The sequence below is a fragment of the Engystomops pustulosus genome, chromosome 5 (assembly GCF_040894005.1).
Source record: "Engystomops pustulosus chromosome 5, aEngPut4.maternal, whole genome shotgun sequence".
NCBI lineage: Eukaryota > Metazoa > Chordata > Amphibia > Anura > Leptodactylidae > Engystomops > Engystomops pustulosus.
Window position 1 is genome coordinate 126,300,290 of NC_092415.1, and position 20,788 is coordinate 126,321,077.

A 20,788-nucleotide genomic window follows, 5' to 3' on the forward strand; every position below is an offset into this window, starting at 1 on the left:
ACCTTGGTTGTGAATGTTTTATCCAATGCTAGAATCACTTTGTCATCATATATTTTGAGATAGGGTTTCCTAAGGGAGAGAGATTGAATCTCCCCCAGTCGCCTAGCTGAAGTTATAGTTATGAGGAAGGTTAGCTTGAATCTCAGCTCTCTAATCCCTACGATCTCTAGGGGTTCAAATGGCAGACCCCTAAGGTGATCCAATACTAGAGATAGATCCCAGTTTGGAATGTTCCGCCTTAAGTGTGGTCTTAGTCTAGAGTTGGCTTTTACAAACCTCAGAATCCATGTATGCTCTTCCAGCGAGGTGTCAAAGAAAGCACTAAAGGCTGATATTTGAACTTTGAGAGAGCTTGTCTTTCTGCTTGCAGGAAGTCCAGCACCTGTGAAATATTAGGGGACAATTGATTAGGGGGAACCGTGCCACAAGGATACAAATTTCTTCCATCTCCTGGAATACATTTTTTGAGTGACTGGTTTACGGATAGCCTTCATTGTGGTCATTACCATGTCAGATACTCCCTGAGATGTTAACAGCCGCCTTTTAGGATCCATGCAGAAAACTAGAGAGCCTGGGGATAGGGATGATGCACTGGGCCCTGGAACAGGAGATCGGATAGAAGTGGCAGTAGGAGAGGTTCTGCCAATGCCATCTTTTGTAACCAAGGGAACCAGTTCTTCTTTGGCTTCCAGGGTACAACACTTTAGCTCGATCCTGTTGGATCTTTTGGATAACTCGTGCTATCAGAGGTATAGGAGGGAAGGCATACATCAGCGGCCCGGTCCAGGATTGGCTGAAGGCATCTCTTTGACTCAAAGGGACAGCTGGCTCTAGCGAGAAGAAATGGGGAAGTTTCGAAATTCTTGCTGAATGCAAACAAGTTTATCACTGGTTGTCCCCATCTTTGTGTTAACTGTAGAAAAATATCCCTGTTCAAAGGGTCGATTATTTGTCGACTGAGATAATCCGCCACTTGATTCTCCTCTCCCCTTAGGTGAATGGCTGAAAGAGAGAAGACATTGTTCTCCGGCCATGCAAATATATTGCTTGAGAGACTTGGGAGATCTGGGTTCTTTGCCCCTCCTAGATCGCTAGGTATGCCACCGTGGTGATGTTGTCCAAATATATTTTTACATGCTGGTCTATAAGTCCTCTCCATCCTGACTGACTTGTGTCTGTTTGAATAGCTATAACTGGCCAGGGGAGCTAAGGCATTCCTCTCTCATATTTGTCAATTTTGTCCACCAGTCAATGGAACGTTTGACCAGAGTAGGAATTTCCACACTTTGATTCAGATGGAGTGTTTTTGTCCCAGGAGGCCAGCACCCAAACTTGCAGTGTCCTTGTACGATTCTGACTCCATTACACGCATTGGATGCACACCATCATGAGCCCGATGATTTTCATTGCTTCTCTTATAACACAATATTTCCTCCTTTGGAATGTTGTTATTTGTTGTCTTAGATTTGCTCTCTTCTCTTGTGGGAGAAAAAACATTTGTTGTGATGAATCTAGTAGGACACGTTCAAAATTACATCCGTGCTTGGGGTTAGTTTGAACTTCTCCATAGGAATAATCGGCGGCCCCGAAGACGGCGCAGGGGGGGAGGGTGTGTGGTAGTGTTGCGATCTTGAGGGAAAAACCCACCAAAGGCATGGTAAATGCTGCGGTCACTCTGACCGCAGCATTGAACGGGTTAAACACCCATGATCGGAGCCCACTCCGACCGCTGGTGTTACACTGGGGTGTCGGCTATTAGTTATAGCCGGCACCACAGTTCGGCTCAAATTTTGAGCTGAACCGGCATCAGCGCTGCGTCCGATACATTGGATGCTAAGCGCCAAGTCACTGTACTCAGTACCAGTAACAAGCGTCAGGAATGTGGGATGGTGTGGCTTTGCATGATTTGCTTCCACAGAGATCATGGCAGAGGCAGACACATCAAATACAGACTGTCCCTTACTTAAGGACAGTCGACTTACAGACGACCCCTAGTTAAAGACAGACCCCTCTACCCACTGAGACCTCTGTTGAAGGTCCCCGAATGCTTTACTATATTGATAAACTTTATAGATAATCCTTGGTCCCATTACAGCAAATAATTTAGTCAAGCCTATTGTCACTGGGGAAATTTTTTTTTTTGTCTGGATCTACGATATACGATTCCAACTTGCATTCAACTTAAGAACAAACCTATGGACCCTATCTTGTATGTAACCCAGGGACTGTCTGTATTGAATTGAGATAAAGCTTTGTTCTTTTCATGAGAAATATTGTATCGGTATTGCAATAATTCCAGGTATCGTATCGCACTCAAAATTCTGGTATCAGTGCAACTCTAGTGGGAAATGTACAGTTTGCCCATATGTACACAGGAGAAAATCACTTAATGGATCGTATTGGAGATAGACTTGTACATGGTCACTTTAATGCACCTACCCTTACCACATTGCTACATCAGAATTCACATGGCTTCTTTAAGTGTAGTGGTTGTGTGGCTTGCCCGGTTATGCAAGCATGAAGAGAATTCACAGCAAATGTGACTGGAAAGAGGTACAAAATTCCACTTTTTATCAATTGTAGGTCATGTGGAATAATCTACAGTGCCGTCTGTCAAGTGGTCTCAAATTGGTAAAACCATTCTTAAACTACGAAGAAGGGTAGGCGCCCACATGGGTGACATCAGGAATAACATGGACTCTGCGCGACACAAATACCTACCTTGGGGGGGCAGACCTCCAAGCTATACGCTTTATGAGCATTGATTGGGCCACCCCACATACAAGGGGGTGACTGCAATGTGGGACAGCGTGAAACCAAATGGATCTTTCTTTGTGATACAGTTGATCCCAAGGGACTTAATGAAGCGCTCACATTTAGTAGCTTCAATTAATCTCCCAATAATATTATGTGCATTTTTTTGGGATAATACTTAGCATCTGAAGTTTAGACTGACACTATCACTGTATTTATCCTCTTCTTTTACCTCCCTGGCCAACAACCAACCTTCATTTGAGTGTTCTATTCTGGTGTTTGATTAAGTTATATGTATACAGCTATACTAGCCATTTTTTTTAAACTTTTGATTCAATTGGTATTTTATTGCTCTCCAGATACGTCTTTCTTTAGCTTTTTGTCTATGCCCCATTTATATAAGTTATTGTTCGGCACCACTATGCCGTCGAACTATTTACAGGCAGGGGCGGAAGTTATGCTTTCGTTGCTAGACAACGGTCTCCGCCTGGCAACGCATCATCACCCCTTAGTCCCTGTTGTGTCAAGTGATGTGTCACATGGTTGGACTGCATCACGTGACCTGACGTCACTTCCTGCTCGCCCAGTGTCACTTGACATGCATGCGGGCGATCTAGTTGTCTGATGATGGACAACTTTACCAATTGGAGTTAGGTGCCGCCACTTACATATACTGATACACAGTGAACTAATTTACCACTCTGTGGCCTGTGACTCCACCCCCTCCTTTTGCCGATTTCTACGGACCATAGGGCTGGGCGTGTGGTTAGGGACGCGGCTGGTTTAAAACCAATGGCCATTTGGTCTGGACCAAATTATCATTTGTAATACCTATTTACTTGAGGTTCTAACCCCGGTGTACCATGTTTTGTGTTTTAAGATTCATAATTTTTTCAGTGTCATTATTTCACATAACGGTATTTTGTGAACATGTATATTTTCTACTTAGTGTCACAGCTTTATATCTATGCCTTTGGGGACTTGTCTATAGTATTATTTAGTGTTCCATTATAGTAATAATAATTTTTTGCCTAATTTTGATAAAATCATATTGGTATCGATCACTTAGCCATTTGGTTATTTTTATCATTTTCATTGTTGGCCTTCTATCAGTAAAAAACATTTTTAAGCAATTGTATCTTCACTATATTTTGTATTATCAACTCAATGTCATTATGCATCATTGTTGTAAATAATATTCATCAATTATATCATGATTAAGTATTAGTTTGTAATTTGCATCTTATTTATTCTCCCAATAATTACGTTGTGTATTGTGGTCACGGTTGACTTGCACACTGTATTAACTTCCGTTGCACTGATACCCATGAATTGATTCATGTGTAGTGACGCATTTCCAGCATCATGCTCAGAATGCGCATACCTTTATTTTTCCAACAGCATGCCAGGTTTACCATGAGTACAGTCATGGCCATAAGTTTTGAGAATGAAACAAATTTTATATTTTCACATGATCCTTTGCCCTCTGGTTTTTATGTGTGTTTGTCAGATGTTTTTATCACATACAGAAATACAAGTGCAATCATATTATGAGTAACAAAAGCTTTTATTGACCGTTAGAATGAGTTAATGCAGCAAGTCAAATATTTGCAGTGTTGACCCTTCTTCTTCAGGACCTCTGCAATTCTCCCTGGCATGTTCTAAATTAAATTCTGGACCAAATCCTGACTGATAACAGTCCATTCTTGCAAAATCAAAGCTTGCATTTTGGCACAATTTGTTGCTTTTTGTTTGTCCACCTGTTTCTTGATGATTGACCACAAGTTCTCAATGGGATTAAAGGAAACCTACCATTTCAAATCGTCGGTGTAAGCTGTAAACACCGAGCACCAGCTCAGGGTGAGCTGGTGCCGGTGCTTAGTTTCATTAGTGTTATAAACCGCGGTATCGCGGTTTTAACACTTTTTAAACTTTATAGCAGAAGCTGCTTCGGCCTCCTATGTAGGCGCGCGCACGACACGCAGCGCCGAAGCAGTTTCTGCTATAAAGTTTAAAAAGTGTTAAAACCGCAATACCTCGGTTTATAACACTAACAAAACTAAGCACCGGCACCAGCTCACCCTGAGCTGGTGCTCGGTGTTTACAGCTTACACCGACGATTTGAAATGGTAGGTTTCCTTTAAGATCTGGGGAGTTTCCAGGCCATGGACCCATAATCTCTACGTTTTGTTCCCTGAGCCATTTAGTTATCACCTTTGCTTTATGGCAAGGTGTTCAATCAAGCTGGAAAAGGCATTGTTGATCACCAAACTGCTCTCGGACGGTTGGGAGAAGTTGCTCCTGTAGGACATTATGGTACCATTCTTTATTCATGGATGTGTTTTAGGCAAGACTGTGAGAGAGCCGATTCCCTTGGCTGAGATTCACACATGAATGGTTGCAGGATGCTTTACAGTTGGCATGAGACAAGACTGGTGGTATCGCTCACCTTGTCTTCTCCGAACAGGCTGTTTTCCAGATGTTCCAAACAATCGGAAAGGGGATTCATCAGAGGAAATGACTTTACCCCAGTCCTCAGCAGTCCACTCCATGTACCTTTTGCAGAATATCAGTCTGTCCCTGTTTTTTCTGGAGAGAAGTGGCTACTTTGCTGTCCTCCTTGACACCAGGCCATGCTCCAAGAGTCTCCGCCTCACAGTGCGTGCAGATGCACTCACACCTGTCTGCTGCCATTCCTGAGCAAGCTCTGCACTGCTGGTAGCCCGATCCCGAAGCTGAAACACTTTTAAGAGATAGTCCTGGCGCTTGTTGGTTCTTCTTGGGCGCCGTGGAGTCTTTTTGGAAATAATCGAACCTCTCTCCTTGAATTCCTTGATGATGCGATAGGTTGTTGACTGAGGTGCAATCTTTCTATCTGCGATATTCTAGGCCAGTTTGGTGCAGTGCAATGATGACTGCACGTGTTTCTTTAGAGATAACCATGGTTAACAGAAGAGAAACAATGATGCCAAGCACCAGCCTCCTTTTAAAGTGTCCAGTGGTGTGATTCTTACTTAATCATGACAGATTAACACAGGTGTGGGTGTTGATGAGGACAGGGCTGGAGATTAATAGAGCAATCACTGAAACAATGTTAGCTGCTCCTGTTAAGGCAGTCCTGCAATGAAGTTGAAATGTGTTTTGGGGGGAAAAGTTCATTTTCTAGGCAAATATTGACTTTGCAATTAATTGCTGTTAAGCCGATCACTTTTTATAACATTCTGGAGTATATGCAAATTGCCATTATAAAACCTGATGCAGTAGACTTTGTAAAAAATTTGTATCATTCTCAAAACTTATGGCCCTGACTGTATACATGATAAATTCTTATTTATGTTTTCACTACTGATGAAGCCTGATGTTATATGCAATACATGTCAGGCATATCATTCATATTTACTGTTTTACCATATATAAAACTATTTTCATGCATATGTACAAGGTATACAGCAGCAAACCACACTAGTTTGTATTTATGTATGTGGTAACTCCCGCTTCACTACAGATACTTTGGGGCAGATTTACTTACCTGGTCCTGTCGAGATCCCGCGGTGCGACGTCCGACAAGGATTCGGGTCTGCTGTGATTCACTAAAGATCGTGCGCCCGAGTCCTTGCATCCATCGCTTCCACGCCGACGTCCGCCGGAGTTCACCTGCTTCTTCCCGGTGCTTATAAGTGCGTGTCTTGCGACACAATTCTAAATGTTAAATCTTGCACGTTGTCCAAATCCGTCGGGTTGTCCGATGGCCACGCCCATTTCGGGCGCATGCAAGCCGGCACCAATGCGCTAAAATCCGATCCCGTACGCCAAACACCTGGGGCGATTCGGCGCAAAACGGAAATCATCGTGAAACTCAACGAAATTGCGCTCCACAGACCCTTAGTAAATGAACCCCTATATCTTCACTCTGTTTGTCCTTGTGTATATCCTTGTTTTAGATTCTTAAGTGTTTTAACCTGACCCATCATTTGTGTTTAAAAAGAACTAGATCTATTATACATACCATACCTCTTTTTTTGAAAATCATACGATTATAGACGAAAGAAATCCAAAGTATTAAGCTACAGTCTTGAGGTGAATTAACTGCAATAACAGGCACATCACAGGGAGGTAGCATTGTTTCTATAAAGAATGCCTGGACAATTCCTTTAATGTGACAACCACCTGTGTTAGCTTAAAGGGGTTGTCTGTGACCTTAAAAAACAACAAAAAAAACAACACATATGTGGCCAGGATTAGGCTCCTTAAAAAAAATTAACATGTACTTATCCCTGCAGTCCCTCCCGGTGTCCTGTGCCGCTGTCTTTCTGGGCCGTGACAGTTTGTTCACAAGGGCTTAGAAGCTACGTTTAGACAAGATTCTGGATAGCCGTGGTGGCCGCCCACAAGCTGGTATTAGTGCAACTTCAGTTCCTCTGCAAACGAACTGGGGCACAGCCTGGAGAGACAGTACATGTTCATTTTTTTTAAGCAGCTCTCTTCTGGCCACATAGCAGTTATTTTATAGGTCTCTGACAACCCCTTTAACGAACATTATTTGATAAGCCTTTAGCATTTGCATATACTTGAAGGAATTTTCAGGCCTAAAATATTGGCCATAGAATACGTTATCAATTAAGGCTCTCCATGGGATCTAAAAGCCAGAAGCTTTTAACCTTGTGATTCACAACCATTAGTCACATGGACTATTTGCAGCTCAGTACAAGTGAAGTGAATGAGGTTGAGCTGCAATAACTAGTACAGCAAATACAAACATTTCTGCTTGTGCTTGATCAGCAGAAAAGAGGTTGCAACGCTTGTCTCTAAACAGCTGATACATTTATCGTCCCCCACAGTTTTGATTTTGGTGACCAATTTAAACTGCAACAATTAATGGAGTACAATATATTGTCAGTTTAAAGGTTCACAATGCAAAACCTGACATCAATGAGAGCAGCATGCAAAAACTTGATGGAATTTCATGAAAAGTCAAATGACATTTACCTGTCATGTTTTATTCGTGCCAGCAAAGGTTCCAGCCATCCTACCGTACATTCACAATGAGCATCTAAAAAAGTGATGACCTGTCCTTTGGAAGCAGCTGCCCCTCGCAGTCTGGCTCTGATCAATCCTGAGCGCTGTTCCATGCGAATGACATGTACTGGTACTTTCAATTTTCTGACATATATTTCTAGCGGTCGTTTCAAAAAATCTGGAAAAAAAATTGAATAGTTCTTCAACGAAGCATTGGACAGTTGAATGAAATATGACTGTACAGTATCTTTTTAAAAAAAACCTCTGGAAATGTGACCACACAAACACACAAAAAAAAATGTAAATATACACCCTGCTCAGGCTCCTGGGTCGCTTCAGTACTGGTTTTTTAGGGCCCTTGTCCTGCCAGGCATTTCTGGAAGTTTTGCAGCTTTAGAGGCCAAAGGAATTTTTTTTTTTTTGATCAACTCTTTATTTATATTTATATTTTCAAGTATAACGATCACAGTTACATCAGCCATAAGCAAGGGCGAAAAACAAGCATAAGTCATGGCCAACCCCCCTGACACAGCAGGAGGAGCGCCAGGCAAAGGAAACCTGTAAACATCAATTATTAAATATTGAAATGCAGAGCATGTAATAATAATAAACAAAAATTTAAACATTAAAAACTGGTATTCCTGTCTCGTACATAACATCTAGTGAGAAGGGAAGAGCGAAAGACATCCAGAGTTTCTGGCACATTTATCTAGGCTCAAACGTTGTACAGAAATCGTGCCAGGTGGACCATACAGCATCAAACTTATTCATTTGGTTGTTTACTTGAGCAGTCACATGTTCCATTGACCTCATGCCCTTGATTCGGGCATATAGGTCAATGGCGGATGGTGGAGAAGTGAAATTAAACACTTGGTGGCAGTGAGTACGTGAAGGAGCAGCTTGGCACTTGTACTTCGTATGTTCAGAGGCAGCAGGTTGAGAAGGTATAACTGAGGGTCGTGTAAGAGGGCAATCCCAAAATATATGCATCAGAGAGCCCCTGCTACATTACAGTGCCAACATGGATTGGAAATGTTAGGATTAAATTTGTGAAGTAATTGCGGGGTGTGGTACCAGTGCATAAGGATCTTAATTTGGTTTTCCTTATAAAGGGTGTTAGAGGATTTTCTCGCTCTAGCCCAGATGACTTGCCATTATTCTTTTGAAAAATGTGTCCCTATCCAAGCTTCCCATCTATCTCTGTACTCATGCATCAAAAAATCTGATGTCACTGGGGAATTAAGGATGCTATAAATAGTAGAAGTCACACCTTTAGTGGATGGGCCTCTGGCGCATAGCAACTCAAAGAGGGTGGGCCTCGGGACTATATAGTACTTTATTTGGAACCAAGGTCTGAACCCTGCGGAAGACACACCAATCAGGGAGTTGCGGGGTAAAAAGGACCAGGGTCAATGGTGAGCGCAGAAGGGCCAATTGGAAGCAGACCCTACATTTAAGCCAGATGTCCCGTGTAAACTGTATAGGTCCTAAGAGGGTGGAGGGTGTTTCCGAAACGGGGCCCCAAATTTCAGTCCACCTGTTATACGCCAGGAGGCCATATGTCCGAGATGGGTCACAACAGTTTGAAGTCGGGAAAGGCTAGGCCTCCATAGGGGGCTCCAGCCGTCATGACTGATTTGGGGATACGGCGTCTACGTCCATTCCAGACATAATCCAGGCATCTAGAGTGCAGTCTACTCAACCACGACATTGGCACTCTAACAGGCATTGTTTCAGACACGTAGAGTAGTTTAGGCAGGACCGACATTTTTATTGCTGCAATGCGCCCCAAGAGCGAAATATGCAATGGTTTCCAATTATTTAGAAGGGACTGAATTTCTTGAAACACGGGTATAAAATTGGCCTTAAAGAGCTCACTATAGGAAGGGGTTAGGTAAATACCCAGGTATTTTAAGGAAGAACTTTTCCAAGAATAAAGGAAAGTTGATTGTACCGCCATTAGTTCCATCTTGGGTAAATTAATCGGAAGGTCTTCAGTCTTGGTTCGGTTAATTTTATATCCAGATAGGTTGCAATATCGTTTCAGGGTTTCATGCAGATTTGGTAAACTCTCCGCCAGATTGGATAAGGTAAGCAAAACATCATCCGCAAGCAGGGACATTTAGAATTTTGTGTTGTGCACCGTTATTCCTGATACGTCAGGGTTTGCTCTAATATATGCTGCTAGGGGCTCGATGCTCAAGACATACAACAGTGAGGAGAGTGGGCAACCCTGGCGCGTGCCATTTCGTATAGGAAAAGGGGAGGAGTGTGCATGTTGCAGATGGACTACCGCGTGCGGGGCAGAGTATAGCGCCCGCAGGGCTTGTAGAAAGAGACCCCTAAACCATTGAAGGGTGGCAAACTTGAAAGTCCAATCCAGGCGATCGAATGCCTTTTCAGCATCAAGGATAAGGAAGAGCCCCCGCTTCCCCTGGTGTCTAATGACTTCTAGGAGGTACGCTGCCCTTCATGTATTATCTCCTGCTTGGTGGAATCTGACAAAGCCCACCTGGTCCTTGTGGACCAGTTTGGGGAGCCAGTTATTTAACCTGCCAGTAATTTAGTAAAGATTTAAGGAGGGCTATTGGTCTGTAGCTAGCGCAAATTAATGGGTCTTTACCTGGTTTGGGGAGCACTGAAATATACGAATTTAATATAGTATCAGGTATGGGTGTTCCCTTTAGGAAGGCATTGTATATCTGAACCTCCTTGTATGTTTTATAATATATGTAAGTAAAGCCGTCTGGCCCAGGGGCCTTGCCATTGGGCAGGGCTTTAACTACTTCTGACAGTTCTTCCATTGTTATTTCTTGGTTCAAATCACTCAATGCCTCTGAAGGGAGGGACGGGAGGTTACAGTCAGCCAAATAATGGCACAATTGGTCTGTCATTACTGTGCTTTCCCTGGGTATCCTTGGGGGGAGAGCATATAAGTTGCTATAGAAATCCTCGAAAACTTGAGCTACCTTAGTTGGGTCATACTGAGTCACCCCAGAGGAGTCTTTAATACCCTAGGGATTGCTTTCGCACGTTTGGGCTCTTAATTGATTGGCTAGAAGAGTATGAGCCTTATTACCATATTCGTGAAACCACCTACGGGAGAAGCAGAGTAGTTTCCCTACTCGTCTTAGCAGTCTAAAGGACGGGTTAATCATCAGACAGATCTCCAGGGAGTGCAGCTCCCTCTCGCACTGTATCCGAACTGCCTGATTAAGGTGTTTTTTCCAAGATGCGACTGAAATACAGTCACCACGGATAACTGCTTTTTGCGCTTCCCACAAAATGATGTGGGATTGGGTAGAGGGGGTATTTACTGCAAAGTAATGTAGAAGGCATTGGTGCCGTTCTGTTCGTAGTGCAGGGTTAGAAATTAGCGTTTCATTTAGTCTCCAGTGCAGTGGATGGGGTGGAAGATCGAGGGTTACTGGAGCTCGGTCTGACCACGTAATTGGTTCAATGGAGGACTCGAGCAGAGTTCTGAGGATAGGAATGTTACCAAAAAAGTAATCTATTCAGGTGTACGTGTGGGGGGGAGTAGAAAGAGTCATTCCCGGCTGTCGGGTTATCTACCCTCCTTTAGTCGTATTGGTCGTGTTGGCGGATCAGCCTCCGGAAGCCAGAGGCCAGTTGCTGGGTCTGTCGCGACAGGGGATGGCCCGGGACTGAAAGCCTGTCCATGCCTTCTAAGAAGGGGGCATTAAAAGTCACCACCTACTAGGGTTGAAGTCTCCCTGTATTGTGTCAGTCATGTCAGAATTTTGGAAGTAAACGAAAATTGCCCCGAATTTGGAGCATAAATATTACAAAGTATTATGAGAAGACCCCCTAGTCCTGTAAAATAATGTATCAGCCCTCCGGGTCAGAAAAGGAGCTAGTAACTGTAAAAGAGCAAGTACAAGAGACTAGGATTGAGACCCCTGCTTTTTTTTGGGGGGGAAACATGCCAGGAAAACCTGGGGGTAGTGACACCATACAAATCTGCAGGAGCCCAAACTGGAGAGGTGGGTTTCCTGCAGGAATACGATGTCTGGGGACAACCTCTTCAATTCCAGCAGCAGTAAGTGGCACTTACTATTTAAGTTAAGGCCCTTAACATTCAAAGATAATAGTCTCACCATATCAAGGGTTTTCTTAGGGAATGCTTATCCACGTAATACTGTTTGCGCACAGGGATTCGTCAAGGAAAAAACCCATGTAGCTGTACCAAGCTGCTCCCTCAATGTCCACCAGTTGTGTCTCAGTGAGACAGGAACTGAACTTGGGAAACATAATCAAGAAAAACTTGACAATGAAACAACTGCATGCAAAGAAAGAAAAAGCATCTCTATAGTTTAGATCTCGGAGAGGACCATTCTGAGGTGATCCAACAGCAAGGTCCAGCTGACAAGCGTATATACGTTTCCCACGTGATGCACTGGAAACATCCCTTAAAGGCAGGATGTCTCCATGGCATCTTGTACGCCTGCCTTGGGGGGTCATGGCAGTCCCTGGGAGTAGCAGACACAAGTGCCACTCGCTCTCCTGGTGGTCCCTAAGGATGCATAAAGGAGGGAGTGATGAGGCAGGCCCCATCTGTGTGGTTGCTGGGATTGGAATGTCCAGTGACTTGCAAAAATCTGGCAGGTCTTTAGAGCTGCAGAAGGTAACGGACACCATCTTTGCGATCACAGAAGCTGAAGGGGAAGCCCCAATGGTATGGAATGTTGCCTTCTTGCAGAGTCGTCAGTAGGGGGCTCAGAGCTCTGAGTGGTTTCAGGATGATCCATGAGAGGTCTTGGAATAGGTGGATCTGAGCACCATGGTAGTCAACATATCGCATGCGTCTTTCCTTCGCCATTATATCTTCTTTAACCCCTAGGCGCACCACGAGGTTATACTACGTCCCCGGGGCTAGATGCTTAGCGCACCGGGACGTAGTATAACGTCCAGCTTCTGGGACCGGTTCACGAACGCAGCCGGTACCAGAAGCAGCGGCTATGAGCTGTCTATCACAGCTGACACCGCGCTGCAACACCCGTGATCGGAGCCGACTCCGATCGCGGGTGTTAACCCCTTACACTCCACGGTCAAGCATAACCGCGGTGTAGAAGGGTGTTCCTGCTGTGGATCGGATCCCCCATGCCGCTTACCGGGGGATCCGATCCTCTTCTGGGCAGCCCCGAAGTCTATCTAATGCTCTGGGGCTGCCCGATGTCCCTGCCAGTCAGATCCCTTCCGGGTCTGATTGTAAACTGTCTGAGCATGCGCCTGCATGCTCAGACAGTTTACACTGCTCTACAATGAAATAGTATTGTAGAGCAGTGTATTGAACTTGAATCAGCAATCAGAGCATTGCTGGTTCAAGTTCAAGTAAGTATAAGTAAAAACATGTAAAAACACTAAAGTTAACACATTAGAATAAATAAAAAATTAATACATAAAAATATAAGCCCCTAAAATAACATTTTCCCATAAAAACACTTAATAAACTATTAAAAACACAAACACACAAAAAAACCGCCACATATTTGGTATTGCTGCGTCCGTAACAATCTATATAATAAAATAGAATCGTTACTGGACCTGCACGGTAAAAGCGGGGGGGAAAAATGCATAAAATGTTCCGAAAAAGATAAGATGTGCTGTCAGCACATTGTAATGTATGAGTAGTAAAATCCCCATATACTGCCATACTGTAGTATGGCAGTATATGATAGGATCGTACAGACACCCTAGGGTTAAAGTACCCTAGGGAGTCTGAAAAATAGTAAAAATAAAAAAAAAAGTTAAAATAAAAAATTATAATAAAAAAAACTAAAAATTCAAATCACCCCCCTTTCCCTAGAATTGATATAAATATAAATAAACAGTAAAAATCATAAACACATTAGGTATTGACGCGTCCAAAAATGCCCGATCTATCAAAATATGATAGCGGTTTATCACAGCGTTTAACCCCTTAACAGAAAATCGCGCCCAAAGTCAAAAATGGCACTTTTTTGCCATTTAAAAAAAAATTTAAAATTCTATAAAAAGTGATCAAAAGGTCGTACAGTGCTAAAAATGATAACATTGTAAACGTCATCAAAATCCAAAAAAAACGACACCAGCCACAGCTCTGTACAAAGTATGAAAAAGTTATTAGCGCCAGAAGATGGCAAAATCCCCCAAAAAAATTTTGTACAGGAGGTTTTAATTTTTTTAAATGTATGAAAACATTATAAAACCTATATAAATTTGGTATCCCCGTAATCGTACCGACCCAAAGAATAAAGTAGACATGTCATTTGGGGTGCGCAGTGAAATCCGTAAAATCCAAGCCCACAAGAATACGGCACAAATGCGTTTTTTACCAATTTCACTGCATTCAGAATTTTTTTCCGCTTCCCGGTACACGGCATGGAATATTAAATACCACCATTTTGAAGTGTAATTTGTTATGCAGAAAATAAGCCATCACACAGCTCTGTACATAGAAAAATAAAAAAGTTACAGATTTTTGAATGTGGAGAGTGAAAAATGAAACCACAAAATCGAAAAAGGTCCGCGGCGGGAAGGGGTTAAAAAACCTACATTAAATAAGGTCTTTTCGTAATCGTGGAGACCCATAGAATAAAAATAATATACTATTTTTACGGTACGGTAAACGACCAAAAAAAGAATACAAAAAAAGTTCCTAAAAAATGATGATTTTCATTTCCTCCACCAACAAAGAGTTAAAAAAATCTCACCAATTAGCTATAGATGCCCCAAAATTATGTACCAGAAAAGTGCATCTCATGTGGCAAAAAAATAAGCCTCTATAGGTCCACAATAAAAAAACTAAAAAAATTATAGCCTGTACAATGTGACATAGCAAATCTGATCTGCATGGCGCCTCCTTCCCCTCTATGCCCGGTCGTGCGCCCATACAGCAGGTTACCACCACATGTAGGGTATCGGTGTACTCGGTAGAAATTGGGTAGCAAACTTTGTGGAGCCTTTTTTCATTTTATCCATTACAAATGTTTAATTTTCCATAGCGTTCCAAAGCTATAACCACTTATAGTGACACAGGGCAGATTTGAAAAATGGGGCCGCGTCCTGAGTCCCGTAGGGGTTAAGCAAAAAGTCAGTAACACAGCAAATAATATCTCTGGGGCGGCTGGTGGTCGACATAGGGCGCAAGGCCCTGTGTGCCCTGTTAATCTTGAGGGGGCATCAGGAGGATTGCCCAGGATGGAATTAAAATACTCTGCAGGACAGAAAACACATCTTCTGGACCTGTGGCTTTCGGTACACCTCGGACACGAATATTATGCCTTCTCCCTCTGTTGTCCAAGTCCTCTATATGAGACTGCAGGTCTTGAATAGTATCTTCTTGGGACAGAACTCAGTTATGGAGCACATTGATAGCTTTATGTGCCGCAGCATGGTCATCTTCCAACGTATCTACCCGTTGGTCCACCATTTGTATATCTTTGCGTTCTTCAGCTATAGCCGATTTGCATGTTTCTTTGACTTCTGATATCAGAGCTTGAAAGTCCAACTTAGTAGGTAGTTGATGCACATGCGTCCAGCAATTGGCAGGTGGTTGGGACAGTGGGGTGATGATGGCTGCAGGGCTAGCAGCGTATTCTGCTGCTTCATGGTCTGAACCCCTGTGTTTCCGGCCCACTGAGGCACAGTCTCTCTGTGGAAGAGGCTGGGGTGGAGGGGAATGGGTGATGGAGAGGTCCCCTGTATTTATGTTGGGAAGCAGGCCCACAGGCCCAGGAGGTGGGCGGCAGATCAATGAGGAGCTGCTGATAGGGCTCATGGGATCCTGCATGTTCACCTTGTGGGTCCTCTGTACCTGGGATATATCCCGCCCATGCGCGGAGTCCACATGCTGGGTGCTTGGCTGCTGGTAGGCTGAGATCCGTGCTAGGGGTTGCAGCAGGGCCCCATGATATGGCCTCTCTCAGCCAGCGCTGGTGTCCCTGGAGCCTGGGGGAGAGCCCGTGTCCAGTGCGAGTTGCTCCGAAGTCAGGGGTTGCAAAGAGTGTGATGGTAGGGACTGCGGGGCACGTTCCTGGCCGCCTGCAGCTGGGAGGGACGGGGAATCCTCAGCGTGGGAGGCGGCGCCATCTTGGGTGAGACCACCTGCATCTCTTGTAAAAAAGTCCACTAATGTGGGTACTTGCGGGGTGCTGGATTGTTCTGGGGAGACAGCGGGAGGCTTGGCCTTTCTCCTGTTGCCCATATTGCCAAGGTAGGCTGCTTATTTAGGGCTGGCGGGAGCTGTGGGAGATGGAGCCGAATTAGCACGCGTCCTTTCATCTCGGCATCCTGACACGCCCCCCCTGGCCAAAGGAATTTTTACCAGTTAGTTAAAAATTATACTGAACCCCAACAAACTATACATTTTCTCAAAGCAGAAACTGCAGGCAGCAGGGTGGGGCAGCAACCCGAGTTTCGGGGCCACATGCGGCCTGTGGGTTGTGCACCCTTGAACTAGAGAGTTGGCCACACCTGTATTATGGGAATCAGCCGTAAACTCTTCCAATCTGTGTAAAACTGTCAATTCTCCTTACCAGAGAGAAAAAAAGCAAAAAAACATGTGTCAAGTAGCCCAAATCAAAGACAATACTTTATTGAAATTAATACAAAACAGGAAACTCAAATGGACAAGAAAATATAAAAACAGTTAAAATACGAAAAAGCAGTTCAACTCCCTTCGTGACCAGACATAGCAGGTGATGTCATCTCTTTTTCGTATTTTAACTGTTTTTATATTTTCTTGTCCATTTGAGTTTCCTGTTTTGTATTAATTTCAATAAAGTATTGTCTTTCATTTTGGCTACTTGACACATGTTTTTTTGCTTTTTTCTCTCATGTACTTTTCATGTGTGTAGCACCAAAAATTCTTTGGTCTTAGTATCATAGTATATAAGGCTGGAAGGAGACGCAAGTCCATCAAGTCCAACCTTTAAGAATTAAATAAATGTTTTATCCCCATAACCCGTGATATTTTTTCTCTCCAGAAATTCATCCAGGCCTCTCTTGAACATGTACATAGAGTCCGCCATAACAACCTCCTGCGGCAGAGAGTTCCATAGTCTCACTGCTCGTACAGTAAAGAGCCTTTGTCTATGTTGATGGTAGAATCGCCTCTCCTCTAGGCGTAGAGGATGCCCCCTTTTCCTGGTCACAGGCCTAGGTATAAAAAGATCTTTGGAGAGATCCTTGTACTGTCCGTTCAGGTATTTGTACACTGTAATGAGGTCTCCCCTCAGTCGTCTTTTTTCTAAACTGAATAATCCCAAATTTTTTAATCTGTCAGTGTATTCTAGTTCCCCCATTCCCCTAATAATCCTGGTTGCTCTCCTCTGCACCCGTTCCAGCTCTACTATATCCTTTTTATACACTGGTGCCCAAAACTGTACACAATTTTACCATAATTTTATTTGCTTTAGCAGCAGCCGCCTGGCTCTGGTCACTAAAATTAAGTTTACCATCCACCAATACCCCCAAGTCCTTTTCAGCTTCAGTTTTACTAAGTAATTGACCGTTCAGAACATAATTATACTTTTTGTTTCCATGGCCCAAGTGCATAACTTTACATTTATCTACATTAAACCTCATCAACCATTTCTCTGCCCATCCCTCAAGCTTCCACAAATCCCTCTGTAATGCTAAACTATCGACCTCAGTATTTATTACTTTACACAGCTTAGTATCATCCGCAAATATTGAAACTTGACTGTGTAAACCCACAAGGTCATTAATAAAAATATTAAAAAGAAGTGGCCCCAATACTGACCCCTGTGGCACTCCACTGGTAACATCAACCCAATCTGAGAATGTGCCATTAATGACCACCCTCTGTTTTCTATCACTAAGCCAATTACTTACCCAAATACACAGATTTTCTCCTATTCCCAGCAGTCTCATTTTATATACCAACCTTTTATGTGGCACGGTGTCAAATGCCTTTGAAAAGTCCAGATATACAACATCCACAGCGTCCCCCAGATCCAGTCTTGAACTTACCTCCTCGTAGAAACCAATCAGATTAGTCTGACAGGACCGATCTCTCATAAACCCATGCTGACGCTGGGTTATAAGGTTGTGCACAGTGAGATACTCCAGGATAGCATCTCTAACAAACCCCTCAAATATTTTCCCCACCACAGCAGTTAGACTCACGGGTCTGTAGTTTCCAGGATCGCGATTTGATCCTTTTTTGTATATTGGTACCACATTTGCTATGCGCCAGTCCTGTGGAACATAACCAGTCCTCAGTGAATCTTCAAATATTAAAAATAACGGTTTGTCTATCACCGTACATAATTCATGCAGAACCCGGGGGTGTATGCCATCTGGCCCTGGTGATTTATCTATCTTAGTGGTTGCGAGGCGGCGCCGTACCTCTTCCTGGGTTAAACTGTTGACGTTATAAAAAGAATTAACATTATTCCTCATTGTGTCTTCCACCAGGGGATTTTCCTGGGTAAAGACAGTTGAGAAGGCGACATTCAGTAGATTGGCCCTTTCCTCATCTCCTTCCACCAAGACCCCCATGTTATTTCTAAGGGGACCCACACTCTCTGTTTTTAGTTTCTTATCATTTATATACTTGAAAAATAATTTGGGATTATTTTTGCTCTCTCTGGCAATATTTCTCTCAGTCTCTATTTTTGCGGCCTTTATCTGCTTTTTACAGGATTTATTTTTCTCTCTATAATCCTGTAATCTCTACCTTCACGTTTTAGCACCTTAAACGCTTTATCTTTCTCGCTTATTGCTTTCCTTACAAGACTAGTTAGCCACATAGGGTTTTTCTTGTTCCTTTTTTTTTTGGTACAATAATTTTTATTGGTTTTTGAACAAAATGACAATAATACAAGTAAAAACAAGTAGCTTTAGAGTTGCGTTGCAAACGCTACAGCGGGAAAAGAACGAGATCAGAATATGGCCATTTGACAGAGCAAAGGCTGTACATAAAACCATTCAAGATCCGTATTTGCCCATGTTGACCTTCTATTCTCCTCTCACATTTAGTCACATATGCTGACTTTTGTTGTAAATTCTATCTGAGGTCAAGTGACTCTAACCACTTAAGCTACATTACAGCCATATAGTAACAGATGAGAAACAATAGAAACAATAAAAACAATCTCACAGATACCTCTGGTCACGACTTTGTAGCTTAATACTTAATAGTAAGTATTTTTGGGGGTGTGTACTAACCTTATTCTTTCTTTTAACCTTTTCATACCCCAGGAAGGAGGTGTTCTCTTATGTACTGGCTCAAACCACATAGATTATGGGCTATCCATGGTGCCCATATCTGTTGTATTGGTTGTCCTTTGAGGAGACTATTTACAAGACACATTTCATAACTATAACATGTATTCATTTCTTTCACAAATTCTGTTATATCAGGGGGTGCAGAAGTTTTCCAATGGCGAGTAATAACATTTCTTGCTATGGTAAACAGCTTACATAGAAGGATTCTACCAGTGTATGTATATTGCTTCATACCCAAGTGAAGGAGTGCATGCGCAGGCCGGGCTGAGAAGGGTTTACCAAACATCTGTTCTACTATCTCGTAAATTGCATTCCAAAATTCCCGGATTTTAGGGCACTCCCATAGTGTGTGCAGTAGTGTGCCTCTGGACCCGCATTGTCTCCAACAGAACATAGAAGAATTAGGGTACATCTTATGTAAATGGTCTGGAGTATAATACCAATATAGTAGCACCTTAAGATAATTTTCCATTTGGGAGCTACACCTAAGTGCTTTGTGTGATGTGGGTATTGCTCCAAGCCATTCTTCCTCACTGAAAGATCGTTTTAGAATGCCTTCCCATTTTTGAAACGGCTTGGATTTGGTAAACTCTGCACAAGCTGTAATATGTTGGTAGTAATGTTTAAGGCCCAATCCTTTAGAGGACAGGATCTTTTCTAGTTTTGCATCATATCCCCTTTTCTTTAATGCAGTAAATTTTCTGGAATGTCTATGGGCAATGCCTGTGTTTTTGTTGTGTTTAGTTTGTAATATGATATTTTGCTGAAATTTTCAATAATATCCATAATTGTGGAAACTGACGAAATTGGGTTAGACATGGAGAGAATAATGTCGTCGGCGTAAAGGGAGATAAGGTGTTGTTCCCCCCCTAATTCTATGCCCTCTATCTCAGGGGTGTCCCTCAACTGTGCTGCCAGCGGTTCCAAGGAAAGTATGAATATTAATGGGGACAATGGGCACCCTTGGCGTGTGCCATTCGTAATTTGGAAAGAATCGGAGAGGGTACCATTAACAAATACCCTTGCCGAAGGGGCAGAATATAGGGCTCTTATGCACCTCAATATATTCCCCTCAAAGCCCATTGTTGCAAGAGCCGAGAACGCGTACCCCCAATGGATGCGGTCAAACGCCTTCTCGGCGTCAAATGCTAGCAGTAAAGCCGTTAGCTTCTGGGTCTCTATGTGATGCATCAAGTTAATGACCCTTCTAGTATTGTCCGCTCCTTGCCTACCTTTTATAAATCCGGTCTGGTCGGTGGTTATTAATTCAGGCAATAAGGTAATTAGTCTAGCCGCCAACATTTTTGCATATATTTTTGTATCTACATTAAGTAGTGAGATTGGGCGGAAATTTTGGGGAGTATCTGGTGTTTTGCCGGGTTTAGGTAATGTGACATTTAAGGCTTGTTGATTTTCTGCAGGCAGCGTTCCTGTAGTCATGGCTTGTGCAAATGTTTTGGTCATGAGATCAATTAAAATATGGGCAAAGGCTTTATAATATTCCCCTGTGAGCCCGTCAGGGCCTGGTGATTTATTTGCCGGCGAGGCCTTGATGGCCCCCATCACCTCTGCTTCTGTTACAGGGGAGTTGAGGCCCTCTAGTTGTTGAGGAGAGAGTTTTTTCAGTTTTAGTTTACTCAGAAACCCTTGAATTTCATTTGCACTAGGTTGGTGTGTAAGGGGGTCTTCTCTCAGGTTATATAGGCCCTCATAATATTTTTTAAAGCTATTGGCTATATCGGTCGGGTGTGTTATCTTCCCC

General features: G+C 43.1%; 1 protein-coding gene across 3 annotated transcripts in view; it reads right to left on the reverse strand.

The window, feature by feature from the left end:
• GALNT1 (polypeptide N-acetylgalactosaminyltransferase 1) overlaps positions 1-20,788 on the reverse strand; it is a 418,536-nt gene that overhangs the window by 228,639 nt on the left and 169,109 nt on the right. For all 3 annotated transcript variants that reach the window (XM_072152986.1, XM_072152985.1, XM_072152987.1), the window contains one exon: positions 7,741-7,948. In XM_072152986.1, the coding sequence (XP_072009087.1) occupies positions 7,741-7,948 (208 nt within the window). The remainder of the gene's footprint in view (positions 1-7,740; positions 7,949-20,788) is intronic.